Source organism: Somniosus microcephalus, chromosome 11 (assembly GCF_052327205.1).
Source record: "Somniosus microcephalus isolate GS21.2 chromosome 11, FLI_Smic_1.0, whole genome shotgun sequence".
Classification (NCBI taxonomy): Eukaryota; Metazoa; Chordata; class Chondrichthyes; order Squaliformes; family Somniosidae; genus Somniosus; species Somniosus microcephalus.
In genome coordinates, this window is record NC_140997.1 from 232,898,319 (window position 1) to 232,920,710 (window position 22,392).

A 22,392-nucleotide genomic window follows, 5' to 3' on the forward strand; every position below is an offset into this window, starting at 1 on the left:
CCCCAAATCCTTTTCACCATCTACAAGGCACAAGTAAGGTGTGATGGCATACTCTCCACTTGCCTGGATGAGTGCAGCTCCAACAACACTCGAAGCTTGACACCATCCAGGACAAAGCAGCCCGCTTGATTGGCACCCCATCCACCACCATAAACATTCACTCCCTCCACCACCGGCACACCGTGTCTGCAGTGATTACCATCTACAAGATGCACTGCAGCATCCTGCCACGGCTTCTGCGGCAGCACCTCCCAAAGCCGCAACCTCTACCACCTAGAAGGACAAGGGCAGCAGGTGCATGGGAACACCACCACCTGCAAGTTCCCCTCCAAGTCACACACCATCCTTACTTGGAAATATATCGCCGTTCCTTCATTGTCACAGGGTCAAAATCCTGGAACTCCCTCCCGAACAGCACTGTGGGAGTACCTTCACCACACGGACTGCAGCGAATCAATAAGGCGGCACATCACCACCTTCGAGGGCAATTAGGGATGGGCAATAAATGCTGGCCTTGCCAGCAACACCCACATCCCAGGAACAAATAAAAGTTGTCTAAACTAGACAATGAAATGGCACCATATCTGACTTGTAGGTGGAGGCACAGTGGTATTCAGCCAGGAGGACGTGGCCCTGGGCGTCCTTGACATTGATTGAGGACCCCGTGAACTCTCATGGCATCAGGTCAATCATAGGCAAGGAAACCTGCTGATTACCACCTACCACCCTCAGCTGATGAATCCGTACTCCTTCATGTTGAACAGCGCTTGGAAGAAGCACTGAGGGTAGCAAGGGTACAGAATGTACTCTGGGTGGAGGACTTCAATGTCCATCAGAGTGGCTGAGTTATACCACTTGTGGTAAACCACTGTTTGTAGTCCTGTTTGTACTCCACTGTGTACATGCCTGGACATGCCTCGGCTGACTCCTCCCACAGGTCCTAGTATAAAGGTGACTGCTCCCCAGCCCTTTGTATCCTGGACCGGTCGACCACGCGAGGCAGACCTCCATTCTGTTGTTAATAAAAGCCTTTAGTTACTCTTCTAACTCAGCCTTTTATGAGTAATTGATAGCGCATCACCACTACTGGCCGAGTCCTGAAGGACATAGCTGCCAGACTGGGCCTGCGACAGGTAGTGAGAGAACCAACAGGAAGGAAGAACGCACTTGACCTTGTTCTCACGAATCTACCTGTCACAGATGCATTTGTCTGTAGGAATGACCACCGCATAGTCCTTGTGGAAACTTAGTCTTGACTTCAAACTGATGACACCCTCCATCGTGTTGTGTGGTACAGGTAGACTATCCTTTATCCGAAAACCTCAGGACCAGCTGTGTTTCGGTTTTCGGAAAATTTCGGATTTCAGAAGGTATTTTATAAGACTGGGAAATTTGTCGTTGGGGGTTGTCGGGGGTGGGGGTCGGCAGGGGTCGGGGTCGTGCGCACGACTTACGCTGAACGAAAAAACTTTCGGTTTTTAGAGGTTTTTGGTTTTCGGCAGTTCGGATAAAGGATAGTCTACCTGTAATACCAACGTGCTAAATGGGATAGATTCAGAACAGATCTGGCAGCTCAAAACTGGGCATCCATGAGGCGCTGTGGGCCATCAGCAGCAGAATTGTGTTCCACTGTAATCTCATGGTCCAGCATATTCCTCACTTTACCATTGCCATCAAGTTAGGGGACCAACCCTGGTTCAATGAGGAGTGTAGAACAGCGTGCCAGGCGCTGCACCAGGCGTACCTAAATATAAGGTGCCAACCTGGGGAAGCTGCAACATAGGACTACATGCATGCTAAACAGAAGCAACCTTAAGGATAAGGGGTAAACCATTTAGGACTGAGCTGAAGAGGAATTTCTTCACCCAGAGAGTGGTGAACCTGTGGAATTCTCTACCACAGAAGGCAGTAGAGGCCAATTCATTAAATGCATTCAAGAAGGAGTTAGATATATTTCTTAAGGCTAAAGGGATCAAGGGATATGGGGAGAAAGCAGGGACCGGGTACTGAATTTGGATGATCAGCCATGATCTCATTAAATGGCAGAACAAGCTCGAGGGGCCGAATGGCCTACTCCTGCTCCTATCTTCAACAGATCAGATCAAAGCTCTGCAGTCTTGCCCTATCCAGTTGTGAAGGGTGGTGGACAATTAAGCAACTAACTGGAGGAGGCTCCATAAACCTCCCCATTCCTCAATGATGGCAGAGCCCAGCACATGAATGCAAAAGACCAGGCTGAAGCGTTTGTAACCATCTTCAGCCAGAAGTGCTGAGTGGATGATCAATCTCGGCATCTTACGGAGGTCCCCACCAACACAGAAGCCAGTCTTCAGCCAATTCAAATCACTCAACGTGATATCAAACTGCTGAGTGCACTGGCTACAGCAAAGGCTATGTACCCCGACAACATCCTGCCTGTAGTGCTGAAGATTTCTGCTCTAGAACTAGCCGCACCTCTAGTCAAGCTGTTCCAGTACAGCTACAACGCTGGCATCTACCCAACAAGTGGAAAATTGCCCAGGTATGTCTTGTCCACAAAAAGCAGGACAAATCCAATCTGGCCAAATACCACCCCATCAGTCTACTTTCAATTATCAGCAAAGTGATGGAAGGTGTTGTCGACAGTGCTATCAAGCGGCATTTACCAGTAACCTGCTCATCGATGCTCAGTTTGGGTTCCGCCACGACCACTTGGCTCCAGACCTGATTACAACCTTGGTCCAAACATGGATGAATGAGCTGAATTCCAGAGGTGAGGGTGACTTGACATCAAGACTGTGGCATCAATAAGCCCTAGTAAACATGAAGTCAATAGGAATCTTGTGGGGGGGGGGGGTTAACTCTCCATTGGCTGGTGTCATACCTAGCACAAAGGCAGGTAGTTGTTGGAGGCCAATCAACTCGGCCCCAGGACATCACTGCAGGAGTTCCTCAGGGCAGTGTCCTGGGCCCAACCATATGCAGCTGCTTCACCAATGACCCTCCTTCCATCATAAGGTCAGAAGTGGGGATGTTCCACCATCTACAAGACACATATCAGGAGTGTGATGGAATACTCTCCCCTAGTTTGGATGAGTGCAGCTCCAACCGATCGGACAGATGGCTGGCGTGCGCGAACGACTCTCATTCGTTTTCTCGCTCCTCCTTCTCGTTCTCTCTGAACTACCCAAGAGTGTTAGACTAGGGTCCGTATTGGTCCACTCTCCTGAAGAGTGTTAGGCCACCGTTTCCATTCTTGGGAGCCCCTCACTCAACGGTCTGAGCTAAGAGTTCTTCCTTTTATTCTCTTTAGGGGTGGGCCTGAGGTAGAATAATGGACAAGACCATTTAACCTATAGAGGTTCCCCTTAAAACAAGGTGCCCAATGGCATGTCGAGTTCTTTGTCTAAACTTACCGATGAAGACCCTCCCTCAAGGGGTCTTCACAACCATTGCACGTGCTTTCTGTACTTGACCAATCATGGCCCTACAGAACGATAGCAAAATGATAAAGGGTCTTGATAAAGGGTTTGACCCGAAACGTTGACTCTAATTTCTCTCCACGGATGTTGCCTGACCGCCTGAGTTTTTCCAGCATTTTCTGTTATTATGGCCCTACAGAAGTCGAGGACTGTCTTCCCTTATCTCATCCTGTCTTGTCCCCCCTGGTGCAGCCAGTGCGAGTACCAGGCACAGCTTTGGGCCATTAAATCGGAAGCCCAAGCCAGAGCTGTCTGCTCAACTAGCCACTATCCAAACTATCTCCCCTTAATCTAACAGACTATTCCATCCTGCGATGGTACCTTAACTCCCATAAATTCCTTTTATTCTATGTCCTTTATACTAATTAACTTTTATCTTCAAGCAGTTCTGTTAAACTCCAAATTCTACTGTAACATTATAATGTTATTAGTAATAATGGAAGAAACATAAAGATGCAACAACTGAGTCAAAATCCTAAACTTACAAACAACAGACAGCTATCCTGTTGTTAGCTGACAAGGCCATACTATGGGCCCCTGTGTGGGACATTGCCTCATCTAATTTAACTGAAAGGGAATAAAGGGTTACGGGGAGCGGGCAGGAATTTGGACATGAGTCTAGGTTCGGATCGGACATGGCCCTGTGGGTAGCAGAGCGGGCCCAGGGGCCGTGTAGCCTGATCCTGCTCCTATTTCGTGTGTCTAATTCTGTTAGATTCAGGAGATGGTTCTGTGATAGTGGATTGGCGGTTAGGATCAGATCAGCCATGATCTTATTGAATGGCGGAGCAGGCTCGAGGGGCCGATTGGCCTACTCCTGCTCCTGTTTCTTATGTTCTAAGACATTTTGTCTCAAAGTCTAATACAAGAAACTTTTTTTTATCCAGCACGGACAGGACCGACGTGGTGCCGGTTCATCAAAAATTCCGGATAACCGAACGCTATAGTAAAAGATAGGGAGAGCTGACAGCTCCGTATAAAGCAACAAACTCTTGTTTAAACTGTAGAACAATGGCCACAAGTTTCAAGCGTCTCTGTAGCTTAGCAACAGCTGCAGCCACACCCTTGCACAGCAACAGCTGGAGGAAGGCAAATACAATATGAAGTAAAACCTACTCCTGAATTTTGCCGGTTAACCGAGATTTCAGGTTATTTTGGTGCCGGTAAATCTCAAGTTTCCTGTACAAGCCTCCAGTAAAGCACAACTTATACTTTAACCCCTTATTTGTCTCGTGCACTAATACAATCATTTAAACACAGTATTATTCGTTAGTTTCATTCACATAACCATATATTTTTAGGCACCCCAGTTTCCAACAAACAACACAAGCTCGACACCATCCAAGCCAAAGTAGCTCCCTTGATTGGCACCCCATCCACCACCTTAAACATTCACTCCCTCCACCACCGGCGCACCGTGGCTGCAGTGTGTACTATCTACAAGATGCATTGCAGCAACTCGCCAAGGCTTCTTCGGCAGCACCTCCCAAACCCGCGACCTCTTCCACCTAGAAGGACAAAGGCAGCAGGCGCATGGGAACACCACCACCTCCAAGTTCCCCTCGAGTCACACACCATCCTGACTTGGAAATATATCGGCCGTACCTTCATCGTCGCTGGGTCAAAATCCTGGAGCTCCCTCCCTAACAGCACTGTGGGAGCACCCTCACCACACGGACTGCAGCGGTTCAAGAAGGCGGCTCACCACCACCTTCTCGAGGGCAACTAGGGATGGGCAATAAATGCCGGCCTTGCCAGCGACGCCCTCATCCTGTGAATTAATTTTTTTTTAAGTGTTACTTCAAAACTGCTTGTCCCTTTTCCCAAAGTGTGCTGTGTAAATGAATATGCTCAATTTTGAGCAAATCTGAACACCCGTTCCCACCTCTTCATGCGTAAAGTATTGATGACTGCATCGATGTGAAGCCCTTATTCACAGTAATTAAGCTGATGTGTGGGATGAAGGCCAAGGAATGCACTTTAGTAGCAATGGACAGGTGGGATGTTTTCATTTGGTGGAATGAAAAATAGTATTTTAAGTGGGATCTGTCTTGCCCTTTGATTGTGTTCTGCCTCTGATGTACTATATGCATTCCTTGGAAACATGATCCTAGACCTTTGTGAAAGCTGTTGGGAGCATGTGTGATCTCTCTCAATTCTAGATGAAATGATCAGTCATCGCAAGGATTAAATAAAAATAACACTAACACTGTCTGCTGTGGTTTTGTCTGTAAATGGATTAATCTCTTTAATATCTGTAATAGGCCTTTGATGGTCTTGAAGTTGGTTAGAAAACTTAAGATGGGTGGGGGGGGCTAAATATTACATTTATAGGCTGCTGGTTATTGAATATCTTAAGTTGGACTAGCTTAGAAAGCAAAATGTATTGTTGCAATAAGTTTACTTTGAATGCATTCTTTAGAAATGGGAAAATTGCGGTGGATAGTGAAGAAAGGACCAACGTGCCATACATCTACGGTATAGGAGACGTTCTTGATGGCAAGCTGGAGCTCACCCCTGTTGCTATTCAAGCTGGGAGGTTGCTTGCACGCAGACTGTACGCAGGTGCTACTCTGAAGGTAAGGTGTTGTCGTGTGTACTGTGGCTGCACTGTCGGTGCAAAACCTGCATGCTTTGTGTGGCTGCTCCAACGGTACAGCCAAGAAAACTGAAGATTCCGGGTTCTCCGACTGGTCTCTGCGCTCACTCGGTCTCGGTAGGAGCAGTGATCAGGGCCTTGTCTGCCCTTGGGCTGAAGAGGAAGGAGATCAGTCACGACTCTTGCTCCCAAATTGATAGCTGACTCCTGCTGGGGAGTGCTCATGTTTGGACCTGGGGTGGAGTGGATCAGGCACCTGCCAGTTAACCTGCTGGTGCTCTCTCTAGGCTCAGAGTCGCTTTGGGTGAGGCACCACACTGCCTGTGGAGCTGTAGCCCATGAGCCACTGCCTATGGGGGAAGGGTGAGAATTGTCAAAGTATTTGTCATATCTTGGGAGTTTTTTTTTAAACAAGAACTTGGATGTAGCCACTATTTGTTTTGCATAATGAAACTTTTTGTTTTAATGTATTTCCCTTGGTATCAAGATATAAACCAGTAGGAATGTAACTTGCAATATTGGCCTTCAACACAGTAACATTAAAATAAAACTGAATAGTGGCAAGTACTGCATCAATTCTATTAATTTATTTTTCAGTGTGACTACGTCAATGTATGCACAACCGTCTTTACCCCTTTGGAGTATGGATGTTGTGGGCTGTCTGAGGAAAATGCCATAGCACTTTATGGAGAGGAACATATCGAGGTAGGGACCGGATTGTTTTTGTGTTTCAGTTAAATGGAGACCTTGTATATTTTTTTGTCTCAAACTCCCTTTTGTGTGGCAAGCTGAATGGATCTCTTGCTTCCCGAAGAGTTCATTTATAAAAACTGATCATTGACAGACCTGTTATTGATGGTTTGGATGCCTCTGGCTATTGTTTAAGCTCCTTGCTGGTGTGATCATTGATACTTGAGCTTGCACAGCGACAATTTTTTGGGGGCATGCGGCACATTCAAAATACCACGCATGCGCAGCTTTTCCCCATTGAAAAGCCAGCGAGCTTGCTGCACGGGAGACCCAGAGCACTGCTTAAAGAGAACATTGCTCAGCGGTATGTTTAATTGATCTTCATTTCTAAGTTCTTCAAACAGTGCAGGTTGGCCTACTTCCAACTGTTATACCTCTGCGCTCCCTGGACCAGTGCTGATGTTTCAACTGCTTTTATAAGTAGTTGATCACTGGTGAAGGAGTAATCGCTCTCATTCACGGTGGCATAGTGGTTAGCACTGTTGCCTCACAGCGCCAGGGACCCGGGTTCGAATCCGGCCTCGGGCGACTGTCTGTGTGGAGTTTGCACATTCTCCCTGTGTTTGCGTGGGTTTCCTCCGGGTGCTCCGGTTTCCTCCCACAGTCCAAAGATGTGCGGGTTAGGTTGATTGGCTATGATAAATTGACCCTTCGTGTTAGGGGGATTAAATACGTGGGGTTACGGGGATAGGGTGGGATATGTGTTGGTGTAGGGGTTACAGGGATCGGGTGGGATATGTGTCAGTGCAGGCTCGATGGGCCGAAATGGCCTCTTATCTGCACTGTGGGGTTTCTGTGATTCTGGGTTTTTGTGTAAAGTATTGGATGTAAAAAGACAGTAAATATGAACAATAGAGTATCTATTTTAGACCTCTTCAATGTTCCCTGTAATTTTTTTTGGTGCATGGACCCTTTAACTAGCTGCGTGGCCCATTTTTCGTGCATGCACATTTATTTCTATTGTAAAGCCGGTGAGCGACCTTTTGCGGGATCTCCAGACCACTGCGTGGCCGCGCAGCTTAATGGGAACATTGCTTGTAGTAAATGTCAGTTGCTGCTGGGAGTACTGAAGCAAGATAACTCTGAATGACCTGGGTATCTTGGACCTCTCTGTTCCCCAAGCTTGCATTCTAATTGAAACTATGAATATAACCTGTTCAACCTGAACTTGCCTTCAGTTGATCAAATCCTTGAAATGGTGCATGGAAGTTCAACAGACCAATCGGTTTCCAATAGACCAGTGGTGTGAATGCGACCAGTGGATATATTATGTATATCTCGCTATGTGCTCTTTGTACAGAAAGCTTCGAGAGCAATGTCTCCCACGCACAATGTGGCATTTGGTCCTAGGCCTGTCGATGCTGCTGTGCAGGGGGTGTGCAAGAACCAACGGGTGGGTTTCTTTCCTCTAGGGCCTGTGCTTCCTATACAGGCTGGGATCAGGGACTTGTGGGGTCACTCGTGCAAAGCTACATTTCATTGATTTGCTCTTTGTTATTGCTACTGTACCTTAAACGTATGTCTAGTTAATTACTGAGTTTCTATTATGTTGGTACTCAACTTTACAGAACCGGGCTTTTGGAGGCCTGTATGGGGGAATTGAATCCATGGGGCCCATTCAATTGGGGTCTCTTCTTTGGCTAGGGAAAGGTTCCTTTTGATTGTCCAGTGGCTCCGATTGAAAGTATGTGGATGTGGAGTGAAAGCAAGTATTCAGTAGTGATGCTCCCAGTGGTTGAACAATCTGCTGGCTCTTGCGGTCTAGACTCGTGTGAAAAATGCTCTTGTACAGGAGAGGAGGGAGGCAATTTTAGTTGGGGGAGAAGTCCGAACTGGTGGTCCATATTACATGTTTGGAGCTCCAATATGGTGCTGACTAGAATTTGTTCTGTTGACCGCAGCATGACTTCAGTGTTATGAACTTTATATGTTCCAGTTTCTGGTGCCAAGGAATTTAAAATGTAAATGGATCCTTTCCCTTGCAAGTGGGCTGATGGTCACCACACGAGTGTTATTGTGGGAAAGGGAAGTAACCGTGCACGATTTACTGAGTTTCACCTGGCATCCATCAAGATACAGAATACCTTTTAATAATGTGCTCGTATCTATTCCTGTGCTTGGACTTCTTTTACTCTGCTCCTTAAAGGCTCATTTAAATAGTTGGCTAATACTAAATTAGTCTGGTCTGTAACGGAATATGGCTGTGTTCAGTGCTGCAATGGGTGGAGAAATTCGTGGCAGTGTTGTGTATTTGATAACACTTTAGTACTGCATACTTTGCTCATTTTCCACCGGCTCCCCCCAAGCCCTGTGGAAGGCTTTCTCTGAGCTGTGCACTGCCTCTAGCTGAGGGAGTCAGACCAGGACCTGAATTTTGACCATTATTGCTTAATTTGCAGCTGTGCATGAGCAGCTTTAGGAAAGGAGGGTGGGTGAGTAGGTAAATGGCGCTTACCTACTTCTCTACCCTGGTGTGGCTGAAGCCAACTATGCAGAATGTAATAGCGAAATGCAGAATGTAATGCAAGCCTACATGTTGCTATTCTAGCAAAGGTTGCAGCTGTTTTACTGTGTCCGCTCACTTCCTCCAGTTCCTACGTGCAAGGGCATGAGTGGTACCGAGCCTTCCGTAACCATATGTGCTCATTCTGATCTGCAGAACACAGTTTGAGGCAAAGAGGATATTAGGTGGGTGAAGAATCTTGAGTCTTGAGGATTTGGATTGCATATTTACTCCTGCCACTAGTTTTCAGCAGGAGGGCAGAGGTTTAATCACTTACTTGGATTAATTTCATAAGGAAAGTTAGAGTTTGAAGTACTTTTATTTTGTGTTTTGCGAAAGGCTTCTCAAAGGTGACTGCTTTTAGTAATCAAAAGTAAATGAGCAATTGAAACTGAAGATTTTGCATGGCCTAGAGCCATGAGGTGTGGAGTGAGACGGGTGACGTTCGTGGTGTAAGTAGGTGTCTTTATGTTGGAGAGGATATGGAATAAAAACTCAGCTCTGTCAAATCAGACACCAAGGTTGCGAATATTCTAGTTGAGTCCAACAGTGGTTGGGGAAGGGGATTGAGTTTGTGGCAGGGGCTGTGGATGGCTTCGGACAGCCTAATTTTTAACTGGAAGAAATTGCAACTCATCCAAGATTGGATGTCCGACAAGTAGAGAGGCAGTAGAGGGGTGGAGAGATGGAGCCGGGTGTCGTCTGCGTACACTTGGAAGCTGCCCTGTCTTTGGGTGATGTCGCCAAGGTGCAGTGTGTAAATGAAGTGGGGGGGTGCAAGAATCGATGCTTGGGGAAGGTCAGGAGTAATGATACAGGGTGGGAAGTGATGGCATTGCTTGAGATGTGTTGGTCATGACTGGATAGATGAGAGTGGAACCAAGCAAGGGCAGTCCCACTGAGCTGGACAATGGCGAAGTGGTGTTAGAGGACGATGGTGTGATTGTGTCAAAGGTGGCAGCGAGGACAAGGAGGAATAGTGTACCACGGTCAGAGTTGCAGAAGATGTAGTTTTTTGACTTTGATCAGGGCAATTTCATTGCTGCGGCAGGAGCGGAAACCTGATTACAGATTCAAAGATGGAATTATGAGAAAGCTGGACACTGATTTGGGAGGTGGCAATATGTTCAAGGACTTTGGAGAGGAATGGGAGATTTGAGATGGCGTGGTAGTTTGCAAAGGACAGGAGTTTTTTGAGGAAGGGGGCGAGTACGATGACTACGAAAGGGAGTTGAGCAGCACCCGAGGAGAGGGAGATATTTATGTCCGTTACTTGGGGGCCAGGAAGGGGATTAGACTGACCATAGTGGGAATGGGGTTGAGAGCCACTCTGGGACAAGGTGAGCTTGGAGAGGGAGGAGTGGAGATAAGAGTAACTGAGAAAGACATGGGATCAGGGCTGGAATGGGTGGAAGTGAGGCAGAGGCAGTTGACTCCTTTGCTGATAAAGGAAGCCCGTAAGCTCCTGGTGATGGGAGGGGGCATGGCAGAAAATTTGGAGTCAGTAGCAAGTGAGTAGAGTTTATGGTGAGGGCCAAAGACGTCCGCTTTGTTTTTAACCAGTGCTGAGCTGGAGGAAGCTATTGTGTGATGGGATTTGATGTCTGACGAGCGTTCTGATCGGATGCAGGACACCCGTGGAAGTGGCGGAGAGGTATAGTTGGTGTCGTCAGCATATGTGAGGAAGCTAACTCTAGATAAATGTTACCAAGGAACAGCAAAACTGTTGGTGTTGTGGGTGGAATTATCGTATGTCCAGACAAATCCTGCACGTGTCTGTCTCACTTAAGTGTGTCCGTACAAAAGATTGCATTTTTCCAATTCTTGACGAACTTTTGCCACATCTTTCAACTTTCTTACTGTATCCTCCAACTTGATGAACAACGCTGTGGGCAATCCACTAGCAAAACAAATGAATGCCGTCATTGACCGGTGAAAAATTGACCAAATGTATTATTCATGTTGCTGAAATCTTGTAGGGAGGAAGCTACCCATATTTGTTAAAATACTGGCAGAATGCTTCACTTTGCAGCTGCAATTTTTTTTTAGTGAAACCATTTGCGCAGCATTTGCTCTCAGTTGGGTGTTTTTCTTTGTTCTAATATAAATTGTGCTGAATATCCATCTTGTGCCTTTCAGGTGTATCACAGCTTGTTCTGGCCACTGGAATGGGCAATACCAGCGAGGGACAAGAATGGCTGCTATGGCAAGGTGATTTGTGCGAAGCTGGATCACGTAAGTTTTTTTGTTTGGCAGCAAAATGTTTTCTCTAGGATTTGTAGGAATGTTCTTGTGCAGTGTTTACTTTGGGTGCTTGAAATTCAGTTGCTCCTTCATCCCTGCTCAAATTGCACGAGTAGATTCTGCAACTTTGTTAGTGAGTCGGAGCAAAACTTCGCCGGAATGTTGCAGCAGATGGACTTGTGCAAAATTTCTGCTTCCAAGTTCCTCTCCTAAAGAAGCTGGCACCTGCTAGGTTATTGTTCCATGGATAGCAGTTTCCCCCCCCCCCCCCCCCCACCCACCCCAGTATCTTTCTCAACCGGTATTGGAGTGCGAGCCAAGACTATTTAGGTAGGCATTTCACTCATGGGGGAAATTGCAGCTGAACCCAAATCTGCTTGTGCTCGGCACACATCCCTTCCCTCGTTCTCTCCTCCTCTTTCCTCGATAACATTTTATCACCATTTAGAAATTCAGTGCCAGGTTTCTTTCTTTCGGTCAAAATATTTTCAGCTCCATGTCTTTTCCCGCTTGTGGCTGTATAACTAGATTTTAGTTCGTGGGATGTGGGCGTCACTGACGAGGCCAGCATTTATTGCCCCTCCCTAGTTGCCCTTGAGAAGGTGGTGGTGAACCGCTGCAGTCCGTGTGGTGAAGGTGCTCCCACAGTGCTGTTAGGGAGGGAGTTCCAGGATTTTGACCCAGCGCGATGAAGGAACGGCCGATATACTGCCAAGTCAGGATGGTGTGAGACTTGGAGGGGAAGTTGGAGATGGTGATGTTTCTATGTGCCAGCTGCCCTTGTCCTTCTAGGTGGTAGAAGTCGCGGGCTTGGGAGGTGTTGTCAAAGAAGCCTTGGCGAGTTGCTGCAGTGCATCTTGTAGATGGTACACAATGCAGCCACGGTACACCGGTGGTGGAGGGAGTGAATGTTTAAGGTGGTGGATGGGTGGGCTGCTTTGTCCTGGATGGTGTCGAGCTTCTTGAGTGTTGGAGCTGCACTCATCCAGGCAAGTGGAGAGCATTCCATCACACTGCTGACTTGTGCCTTGTAGATGGTGGAAAGGCTTTGGGGAGTCAGGAGGTGAGACACTCGCCGCAGAATACCCAGCCTCTGACCTCTTGTCACAGTATTTATGTGGCTGGTCCAGTTAAGTTTCTGGTCAATGGTGACCCCCAGGATGTTGATGGTGGGCGATTTGGCGATGGTAATGCTGTTGAATGTCAAGGGGCGGTGGTTAGACGCTCGCTTGTTGGAGATAGTCATTGCCTGGCACTTGTGTGGTGTGAATGTTACCTGCCACTCATCAGCCCAAGCCTGAATGTCGTCCAGGCCTTGCTGCATGTGGGCATGGACTGCTTCATTATCTGAGGAGTTGTGAATGGCACTGAACACTGTGCAGTCATCAGCGAATATTCCCACTTCTGACCTTATGATGGAGGGAAGGTCATTGAAGCAGCTGAATATGGTTGGGCCTAGGACACTGCCCTGAGGAACTCCTGCAGCGATGTCCTGAGGCTGTGATGATTGACCTCCAACCACCACAACCATCTTCCTTTGTGCTAGGTATGACTCCAGCCAGTGGAGCGTTTCCCCCCCCCCCCCCCCCCCCCCCCCCCCCCCCCCCGATTCCCATTGAATTCAGTTTTACTCGGGCTCCTTGGTGCCACACTCGGTCAAATGCTGCCTTGATGTCAAGGGCAGTCACTCTCCCCTCACCTCTGGAATTCAGCTCCTTTGTCCATGTTTGCACCAAGGTTGTAATGAGGTCTGGAGCAGAGTAGTCCTGGCAGAACCCAAACTGGGCATCAATGAACAAGTTATGATGAGTAAGTGCTGCTTGATGGCACTGTCGACGACACTTTCCATCACTTTGCTGAAGATTGAGTAGACTGATGGGGTGGTAATTGGCCAGATTGGATTTGACCTGCTTTTTGTGGACAGGACATACTTGGGCAGTTTTCCAAATTCAGATAGATGCCAGTGTTGTAGCTGTACTGGAACAGCTTGGCAAGAGGCGCGGCTAGTTCTGGATCACAAGTCTTCAGCGCGACAGCCGGGATGTTGTCGGGGCCCACAGCCTTTGCTGTATCCAGTGCGCTCAACTGTTTCTTGATATCATGTGGAGTGAATCGAATTGGCTGAAGACTGGCTTCTGTGGTGGTGGGGACCTCAGGGGGAGGCTGATATGGATCATCCACTTGGCACTTCTGGCTGAAGCTGGTTGCAAATGCTTCAGCTTTGTCTTTTGCACTTGCGTGCGGGGCTCCACTATCATTAAGGATGGGGATATTCATGGAGCAGCCTCCTCCTGTTAGTTGTTTAATGGTCCTCCACCATTCACGACTGGATGTGGCAGGACTGCAGAGCTTTGATCTGATCCGTTGCTTGTGGGATCGTGTAGCCCTGTCTATAGCATGCTGCTTCTGCTTTTTAGCATGCATATAGTCCTGTGTTGCAGCTGCCCCAGGTTGGCATAGCATTTTTAGGTACGCCTGGTGCTGCTCCTGGCATGCTCTTCTACACTCCTTATTGAACCAGGGTCGGTCCCCTGGCTTGATGGTAATGGTAGAGTGAGGGATATGCCGGGCCATGAGGTTTCAGATTGTGGTGGAATACAATTCTGCTGCTGCTGATGGCCCACAGCGCCTCATGGATGCCCAGTTTTGAACAGCTATATCTGTTCTGAATCTATCCCATTTAGCATGGTGGTATTGCCACAGAACGCGATGGAGGATATCCTCAGTGTAAAGATGGGACTTCGTCTCCACAATGATTGTGCGGTGGTCACTGCTACCAATTGACATGCATCTGCGACGAGTAGATTGGTAAGGACGAGGTCAAGTAGGCTTTTCCCTCGTTGGTTCTTTCTCCACCTGTCGCAGGTCCAGACTGGCAGCTACGTCCTTCAGGACTCAGCCAGCTCGGTCAGCAGTGGTGCTACCGAGCCACTCTTGGTGATGAACATTGAAGTCCCCCACCCAGAGTACATTCTGTGCCCTTACTACTCTGTGCTTCTTCCAAGTGGTGTTGGAGTACTGATTCATCAGCTGAGCGAGGGCGGTAGGAGGTTTCCTTGCCCATGCTTGACCTGAAGCCATGAGACCTCCTGGGGTCCGGAGTCAATGTTGGGGACTCCCAGAACCACTGTGCCACCTCCTGGTGGGTCTGTCCAGCCGGTGGGACAGGACATACCCAGGAGTTCGGGACATTGGCTGAAAGGTATGATTCTGAGTATGACTGTCAGGCTGTTGCTTGACTAGTCTGTGGGACAGCTCCTAATTTTGGCACAATTCCCCAGTGCAGGGTCGACTGGGCTGGGTGTGCTGTTGTCGTGTCCGTAGTCAATGCCGGGTGGTCTGTTTTTTATTTTAATTTTTTTTCGTAGTGGTTTTTTTTACAATTGAGTGGCTTACTAGGCCATTTCAGAGGGCAGTTAAGAGTCAACCACATTGCTGTGGGTCTGGAGTCACATATAGGCCAGACCGGGTAAGGACAGCAGATTTCCTTCCCTAAAGGACATTAGTGAACCAGCTGGGTTTTTACGTCAATCCGATAGTTTCATGGTCACCATCACTGATACTAGCTTTTTATTCCAGATTTATTTCATTAACTGAATTTAAATTCCCCAGCTGCGGTGGTGGGATTTGAACTCCTGTCTCTGGATCATTAGTCCAGGCCTCGGGATTACTCGTCCAGTGACATCACCACGATGCTACCGTTCGTCAAAACAATTTGTAGGATGGGAATAGCTGCACCAGAGGGGAGAGATCCTCCTTTTCCTGAAGGGGCCCCTTGTCTGAGCTATTCAAGCATGGAAGTATTTACCCTTCATGTTCCAGACAATGGGTGGCTACTTCAGAACTTTAGCTGAATTTGTGACTGACCACTTGGTGGTCATGAATAATTCCGTTTCATTCTATACCGTTCTTTTAGTGTTAGATCTGGGTGTAAAGCAAGCATTGCATGTTGGAAAGGAGCTTGGCTAATGTGTGGTACAATATGTAAGATGCATGATGTCATAGTATTGTACATCTGTATTGCAGATTTGTACTAGTACTTGCGGCAGCCATGGCTGCATAGAATTCGATGCTGTCACTTGGATTTTGGTATTTTCATACGATTCCAACTTGCAGTATAAATAAAAGTGCAGTTCTAGATTCTGTCTTGAACATTTGTAGCTGTGTAATTGGGGTGGGGTGGGGGGGGGGAGGGGAGAGAGAGGAAAGGTCGGTAATGTGATTTGGAGCACAAGATGCATGCAAAACATGAAAATGCATCTCTTCTCGTTTTGAATACCTCTTAATGTCTCTTCACTTCTGTTGTTCTCTCCCAGCCTGGCCTCTTAATCTATTTCATTCCCTGTGCCTCTTTAGTCTTGACAAAGGGTTTTGACCCAAAACATTGACTCTATTTCTCTCTCCACGGATGTTGCCTGGCCTGCTGAGTTTTTCCAGCGTTTTCTGTTGTTTTGGATTTCCACATCTGCAGTATTTTGCTATCGAAAATGTATTGACTTGATGGATGTGTTTTTCTGTAGCAGAATGATATCAGTATCTTCAATAAGCCCAAGGAAACACTCGACTTGCTCATTTTCTCTTGGGAGAGTGTTTTTTTTTATAACTACATCAATGTCTGTTGAACTCTACATTCCACTTGGATTCCTGACTGAGATTATCAAATTACTGACTCACTTGTAAATATTGTCATTTAAAATCCGTGTGTTGGAAATGAGGTGTCACTGTGACACAACCTATTCCTTGTATGCAAACATAGTTCCAATTTTTTTAAACCTCCTTTTACTTGAAAGAAAATTCATTGTACAAGTGACATCTGCTGTCTGCAGCTCTCCTGAAATTAACTTTCCTCCTGGTTCCAGGATCGAGTGGTGGGGTTCCACGTGCTTGGTCCGAATGCTGGTGAAATCACTCAAGGTTTCGGTGCAGCAATGAAGTGTGGCATGACCAAAGATCAGCTGAACAGTGTCATTGGCATACATCCAACCTGTGCAGAAGTAAGACTGAGGTTTTTTCTTTCTTCTCTCTATCCCCTCTCCCTCCTTTTATCAGCTACTGTATTGCAAAAAAAAATGCATTGAGAAGTATATGATCCCATTGTGGCTTTCTCTTTTACTTCCCAGCTTGCTTTCCCTTCTCTAGTAGAGTTTCACAGGTGCTGGCACCCTATTGTCAGAATTACCTTTTTGTGGTGGACTATTTGATCATTGGGGAGAAGCATCAGCACAGCTTGACCCAGTCTGCACTTGACCTATGCTTCATTTTCTCCAACAGGAGGCTCTGGATAGACATCAATTAGAGTCCCCTTTTCCAGCTCTGTGGCACGGGGGCCAATTGTGGTGCCCCATAACTTCTCGGCTAACTCCGCACTAATTAGGGATTGACTGTAGAGTGTTCTGGTGTATGCTCAGCATTGCATCATGGCCCTTTGTACTCGCTGAACCTGGAGAGAAACACTCCCGTGGTACCTTGCCTGTCGTTTGTTTCACTATGGTGAAAGCCTGGGGGTGGGATGGTAAATATTTTGGATATCATTCCACAGGGTTAGTTCTTCACTTAGAACAGAGGCCATAAGTAGGGATACTTATTCTGGTAGTGATTGCCATCTGGCTGCTTCTTGTAAACTGTCAGTCAACTCGTTGTAAACTGGGTTATTTTTTTATTTTATTCATTCACTGGATGTGGGCATCGCTGGCAAGGCTATTTATTGCCATTGAGAAGGTGGTGGTGAGCCGCCTTGAACCGCTGCAGTCCGTGTGGTGAAGGTACTCCCACAGTGCTGTTAGGGAGGGAGTTCTGGGATTTTTACCCAGTGACAATGAAGGAACAGCGATATATTTCCAAGTCAGGATAGTATGCGACTTGGGGGTGGTGGTGTTCCGATGCGCCTGCTGCCTTTGTCCTAGGTGGAAGCGGTCGTGGGTTTGGGAGGTGTTGCCGAAGAAGCCTTGGCGAGTTGCTACAGTGCATCTTGTAGATGGCGGTGCACCAGTGGTGGAGGAAGTGAATGTTTAAGATGGTGGATGAGGTGCCAATCAAGCGGGCTGCTTTGTCCTGGATGGTGGTGTTGGCGCTGCACTCATCCAGGCAAGTGGAGAGTATTCCATCACACTCCTGACTTGTGCCTTGTAGATGTTGGAAAGGCTTTGGGGAGTCAGGAGGTGAGACACTTGCCGCAGAATACCCAGCCTCTGACCTGCTCTTGTTGCCACAGTATTTATGTGGCTCCCTCCTACTTGCAGTTTGTCATTTAATGGCTTTATTTTTGTTTGCAGGTGTTCATTTCTATGGACATAACCAAGCGATCAGGTGTGGACATTAGCAAGAAAGGAGGTTGCTGAGGTTAAACCCTGCTGTTGTAATGCTGCTGCCCTCTGCGTGCACTGGCCCTGCTCCCTGGCTGGCTCAACCTGCATCTTGTGGCACTCAGGTAAAACTAACATCAATCACAGCAGGAGCAAACCAAAGTCAAAAGCCGCCATGAAAACACTCCAAATGGTGCAGTGCCTTGAGTTGCGCTCAGCACTGGTCGCAGCAGAGGATCACGGGTGCACGTGGGGCACGCAGCTCAACGGCGGGGGATAAACCTCGGTATGAACATTTGAACCCCAAACCTGCTTGGAAGGGCATTGAAGAAAGAGCGTGCCTCCTTGAAGTTTTGGCCTGGAACCTGATCTGAGGCGGGCCATGACGGATGACTTAACAAGCAAGGTCTGGAACTTCTACGTCCATGAAACTTCTACGTCCAATCAAATGACTGCGCTTCCTTTGTGTGGTGAGACTTTAGTCTTGTGGAACAGTTTGAAGTCTCGCCTGGTAATACTGTTCCTTAAAAAATGTATGTTGGTCTGCTGATGGGGATGGGATGAATGTTTTTTTTCCTCTGTACAGTGTAGGTAACTAGCATTGTACTCAATGTTTGTAAGTTTAAAAAAAAAAAAAAAAAAATCAAGAACTTGTCTGTAAAGAAACATGTCCTGTTTGATTCATATTTAAACACTGTACAATATCAATCTTAAACCTTTTTTCACCAAAAAAAGCACACTGATTATGTTTCAGGAAGCGTGGGCCTGAATGCTTCGCGTTTTGTTTAGAGTGAGGAGCTGCTTTGTGTCTACACTTTGCTATTCTATCCCGTTTTTTAAACTTGGCAAAGTCTATAATGGGAGTAACCAACTGCCGCTGACCAAACTTGATAAGTGTGGGTGTTTTTTAAAAAAAAGAAAGTGAGTGGGGAATCTGTGACTCTAAACTGCTTTTTGCAGATACTCGTATTCAAAATTGGTGTCTCTGCAGTGGAATTGGGACTTTGCATGGATATATTGGTGAATGAGCTTAAACTTTTTTTTGTTTCTTATACTTCTATGGCTATCTAAATGAGTGCTGGACTGTTGGTCAAAAGCTGTTCCAAACTCTCTCTCTGTTATGACATTCTAGCTTGAGTTTCTCTCACTGTTTTTGTTTACTTGTAGATGGTTATTTTTGGTTCATCAGCCAGCCATTTTAGAACACTGCATTGCTCCACTCCTCTCACTTACTGTTTAGGTTAAATTTAAGATTGTTTCTGTTTATCCAGCGTCACTTCCTGTTCTTTCATTCTCTCATCCTCCCCCCTCATTTTTTAATTTGGAACACTTGCATACCAAGCTGAGTTTGCATACGTGTACTGTCCCATTTTGTGGCTTTGTGTGGTATGTTTGAGGGTAACCATGCCAGTCGGTGCTTGATATTTAATTGGGATGATTTATCTTTTTTGCATTTGTTTATCACTGGTACCCATCTGATCGGAATTTTTTCAGTCGCATTTGATTGTATTCGGCCTCGGTGAGAAGCACTAACTCGAACAATTCCATTGTGAACAAAGTTTGTTACTCAAAATGCATTAAAAAAATCCATATCGAACTCAAAACCGTGTGTAAGGAGTGTCCTTCTGTTCTGGCAACTAGACTGGGTTGGTATTGTAAATATATTTGTGGCCTATGGATGTTGCAGTTGAATTAAACGTGGCTGTTGCATCAAGTGTATTCGGAACGTCTGTTGCGCTCTCTAAATTTGTGACCCATTTTCATTTATGTAAACTTTTTTTATTCGTTCATGGGATGTGGAAAGGCCAGCATTAATTGCCCTTGAGAAGGTGGCGGTGAGCCGCTGCCTTGAACCACTGCAGTCAGTGTGGTGATGGTGCTCCCATAGCACTGTTAGGTAGGGAGTGCCAGGATTTTGACCCAGTGACTGAAGGAATGGCGATATATTTCCAAGTCAGGATGGTGTGAGACTTGGAGGTGATGGTGCCTGGTGCCCTTGTTCTTCCAGATGGTAGAGGTCGTGGGTTTGGGAGGTGCTGCCGAAGAAGCCTTGGCGAGTTGCTGCAGTGCATCTTGTAGGTGGTACACACTGCAGCCACGGTGTGCCGGTGGTGGAGGGAGTGAATGTTTAAGGTGGTGGATGGGGTGCCAATCAAGCGGGCTGCTTTGTCCTGGATGGTGTCGAGCTTCTCGAGTGTTGTTGGAGCTGCACTCATCCAGGCAAGTGGAGAGTATTCCATCACACTCCTGACTTGTGCCTTGTAAACGGTGGATTTTAATACTGTTCTACAGTTCATTGTTGCCATTGTATGTGCCAGCTCTTTGCTAGAGCATTTTACTAAAACCAGATGCTATTTAGTCCTCTACTGAAATAACCACTGAAAAGTTCAGTTTATATTCAGGAGTTGATAAAATGCTGGATTGACTCTTTCCTGAATACAACTAAACACACACACAATGGGTTGTGTGCTGGAAAAATGCATGAAAACCACATGGAAGCTTTTCAGGTTAAATTGTTTTTGTGGTTACAACTGAAGCAGCCCATGCACTGTCACCAGTACATTATCAACTGAGGGACCTTGGCTGCTCCTTACCTACATTTTTTACTTAGTGGAAATTCTGCTTTAACAAATTGCTCTCTTCTGCCTTCGCTGGCTCCTGTCCCCCTTTTTACATTCAAAATCCCTCATCTATGAATTCCACTTGCCTTGTCCTCTCTGACCTTCTCCAGTTCCCTACATGCTCCATTCTTCTGACTTTGGACTTTCTCTTGTTCATTCCAGCCTTCACTGCCACCATTGGTGACGGGACGTCCAGCTGCCTGGTTCCTATTCTCTGGAAATCCCTCCCTAAAATTCTCCACCGCCACCCCTAGCATCATATAATAATACAGCACAATGATACCAAGGACGAAACACTTCAGTTATCATTCTGTGAAATGTGCTCTACATCCTCTGCCAGGGATGGCAGACTTCAGTTATGTGGAGAGACTAGAGAAGCCAAGATTGTTCTCCTTAGAGCATGGGGTGATTTAATAAATGCTCAAAATTATGAAGGGGTTTTGAAAGAGTAATGAGAAACTGTTTCCAGTGGCAGGTGGATCGGTAACCAGAGGACACAGATTCATTTATTTAATGCAGGGAGTTATGATCTGGAATGCATTGCCTAAACGGCTGGTGGAAGCCAGTAATGTAGAGTGTCTAGAGAAGCTGGGATTGTTCTCCTTGGAGCAGAGATGGTTAAGCGGCGATTTAATAGAGGTGTTCAAAATGGAGAGGTTTTGAAAGAATAAATGAGAAGCTGTTTCCAGTGGCAGGAGAGTTGGTAACATGAGGACACAGATTTAACAGGGGTGTTGTGGAAAGAAACCACTCGAGTCACGGGTAGGCTGTGATATGAGAGAAACTTTATTACAAGCATGCAGGGGAGAGCCTTCAGTGTACCGAAGTCTCTCAAATTTACAATGGTTGTCGCAGTATATTTATATATAATCAATCTGTGACCGATAATTGTTCAACCATTAATTACTGGTTACGTAGGCTTTGGCAGATACTTCCCGCTATCTCGGCTGTCCCGGACCCAAGGTCATAAGAACATAAGGTGCCACACAAGATTATTGCTTAAGATAAAAAAATCACGGGATTGGGGGTAATATTCTGGCATGGCTAGAGGATTGGCTATCTAACAGAAGGCAGAGAGTTGGGATAAATGGTTCATTCTCAGACTGGCAATCAGTAACTAGTGGTGTTCCGCAGGGGTCAGTGCTGGGTCCCCAACTCTTTACAATCTCTATATTAACGATTTGGAGGAAGGGACCAAGTGTAACATATCAAAGTTTGCAGATGATACTAAGATGGGAGGGAAAGTAGTGAGTGAGGAGGACATAAAAAACCTGCAAGGGGACATCGACAGGCTAAGTAAGTGGGCAGAGATTTGGCAGATGGAATACAATACTGGAAAGTGTGAGGTTATGCACTTTGGCAGGAAAAATCGTAGAGCAAGTTATTATCTTAATGGCAAGAAACTGGAAAGTACTGAAGTACAAAGGGATCTGGGGGTCCTGGTGCACGAAACTCAAAAGGTTAGTATGCAGGTGCAGCAAGTGATTAAGGCGGCCAATGGAATGTTGGCTTTCATTGCTAGGGGGATAGAATATAAAAATAGGGAGGTATTGCTTCAGTTGTACAAGGTATTGGTGAGACCGCACCTGGAATACTGCATACAGTTTTGGTGTCCATACTTAAGAAAAGACATACTTGCTCTCGAGTCAGTACAAAGAAGGTTCACTCGGTTAATCCTGGGGATGAGGGGGTGGTCATATGAGGAGAGGTTGAGTAGATTGGGACTCTACTCATTGGAGTTCAGAAGAATGAGGCGATCTTATTGAAACATATAAGATTGTGAAGGGGTTGGATCGGGTGGATGTGGGGAGGATGTTCCCGATGATGGGTGAAACTAGAACTAGGGGCATAGTCTTAGAATAAGGGGCTGCTCTTTCAAAACTGAGATGAGGAGGAACTACTTCACTCAGGG

General features: G+C 46.6%; 2 protein-coding genes across 2 annotated transcripts in view; both read left to right on the top strand.

The window, feature by feature from the left end:
* txnrd3 (thioredoxin reductase 3) overlaps positions 1-19,463 on the top strand; it is a 52,669-nt gene extending 33,206 nt beyond the window's left edge. The window contains exons 12-16 of the mRNA XM_086002129.1: positions 5,884-6,040; positions 6,658-6,765; positions 11,453-11,548; positions 16,417-16,551; positions 17,830-19,463. Of these exons, the coding sequence (XP_085858255.1) occupies positions 5,884-6,040; positions 6,658-6,765; positions 11,453-11,548; positions 16,417-16,551; positions 17,830-17,901 (568 nt within the window). The 3' untranslated portion in view covers positions 17,902-19,463. The remainder of the gene's footprint in view (positions 1-5,883; positions 6,041-6,657; positions 6,766-11,452; positions 11,549-16,416; positions 16,552-17,829) is intronic.
* LOC147111338 (uncharacterized) overlaps positions 18,242-22,392 on the top strand; it is a 161,454-nt gene continuing 157,303 nt past the window's right edge. The window contains exon 1 of the mRNA XM_086000011.1: positions 18,242-18,329. Coding sequence (XP_085856137.1) covers positions 18,242-18,329 — 88 coding nt within the window. The remainder of the gene's footprint in view (positions 18,330-22,392) is intronic.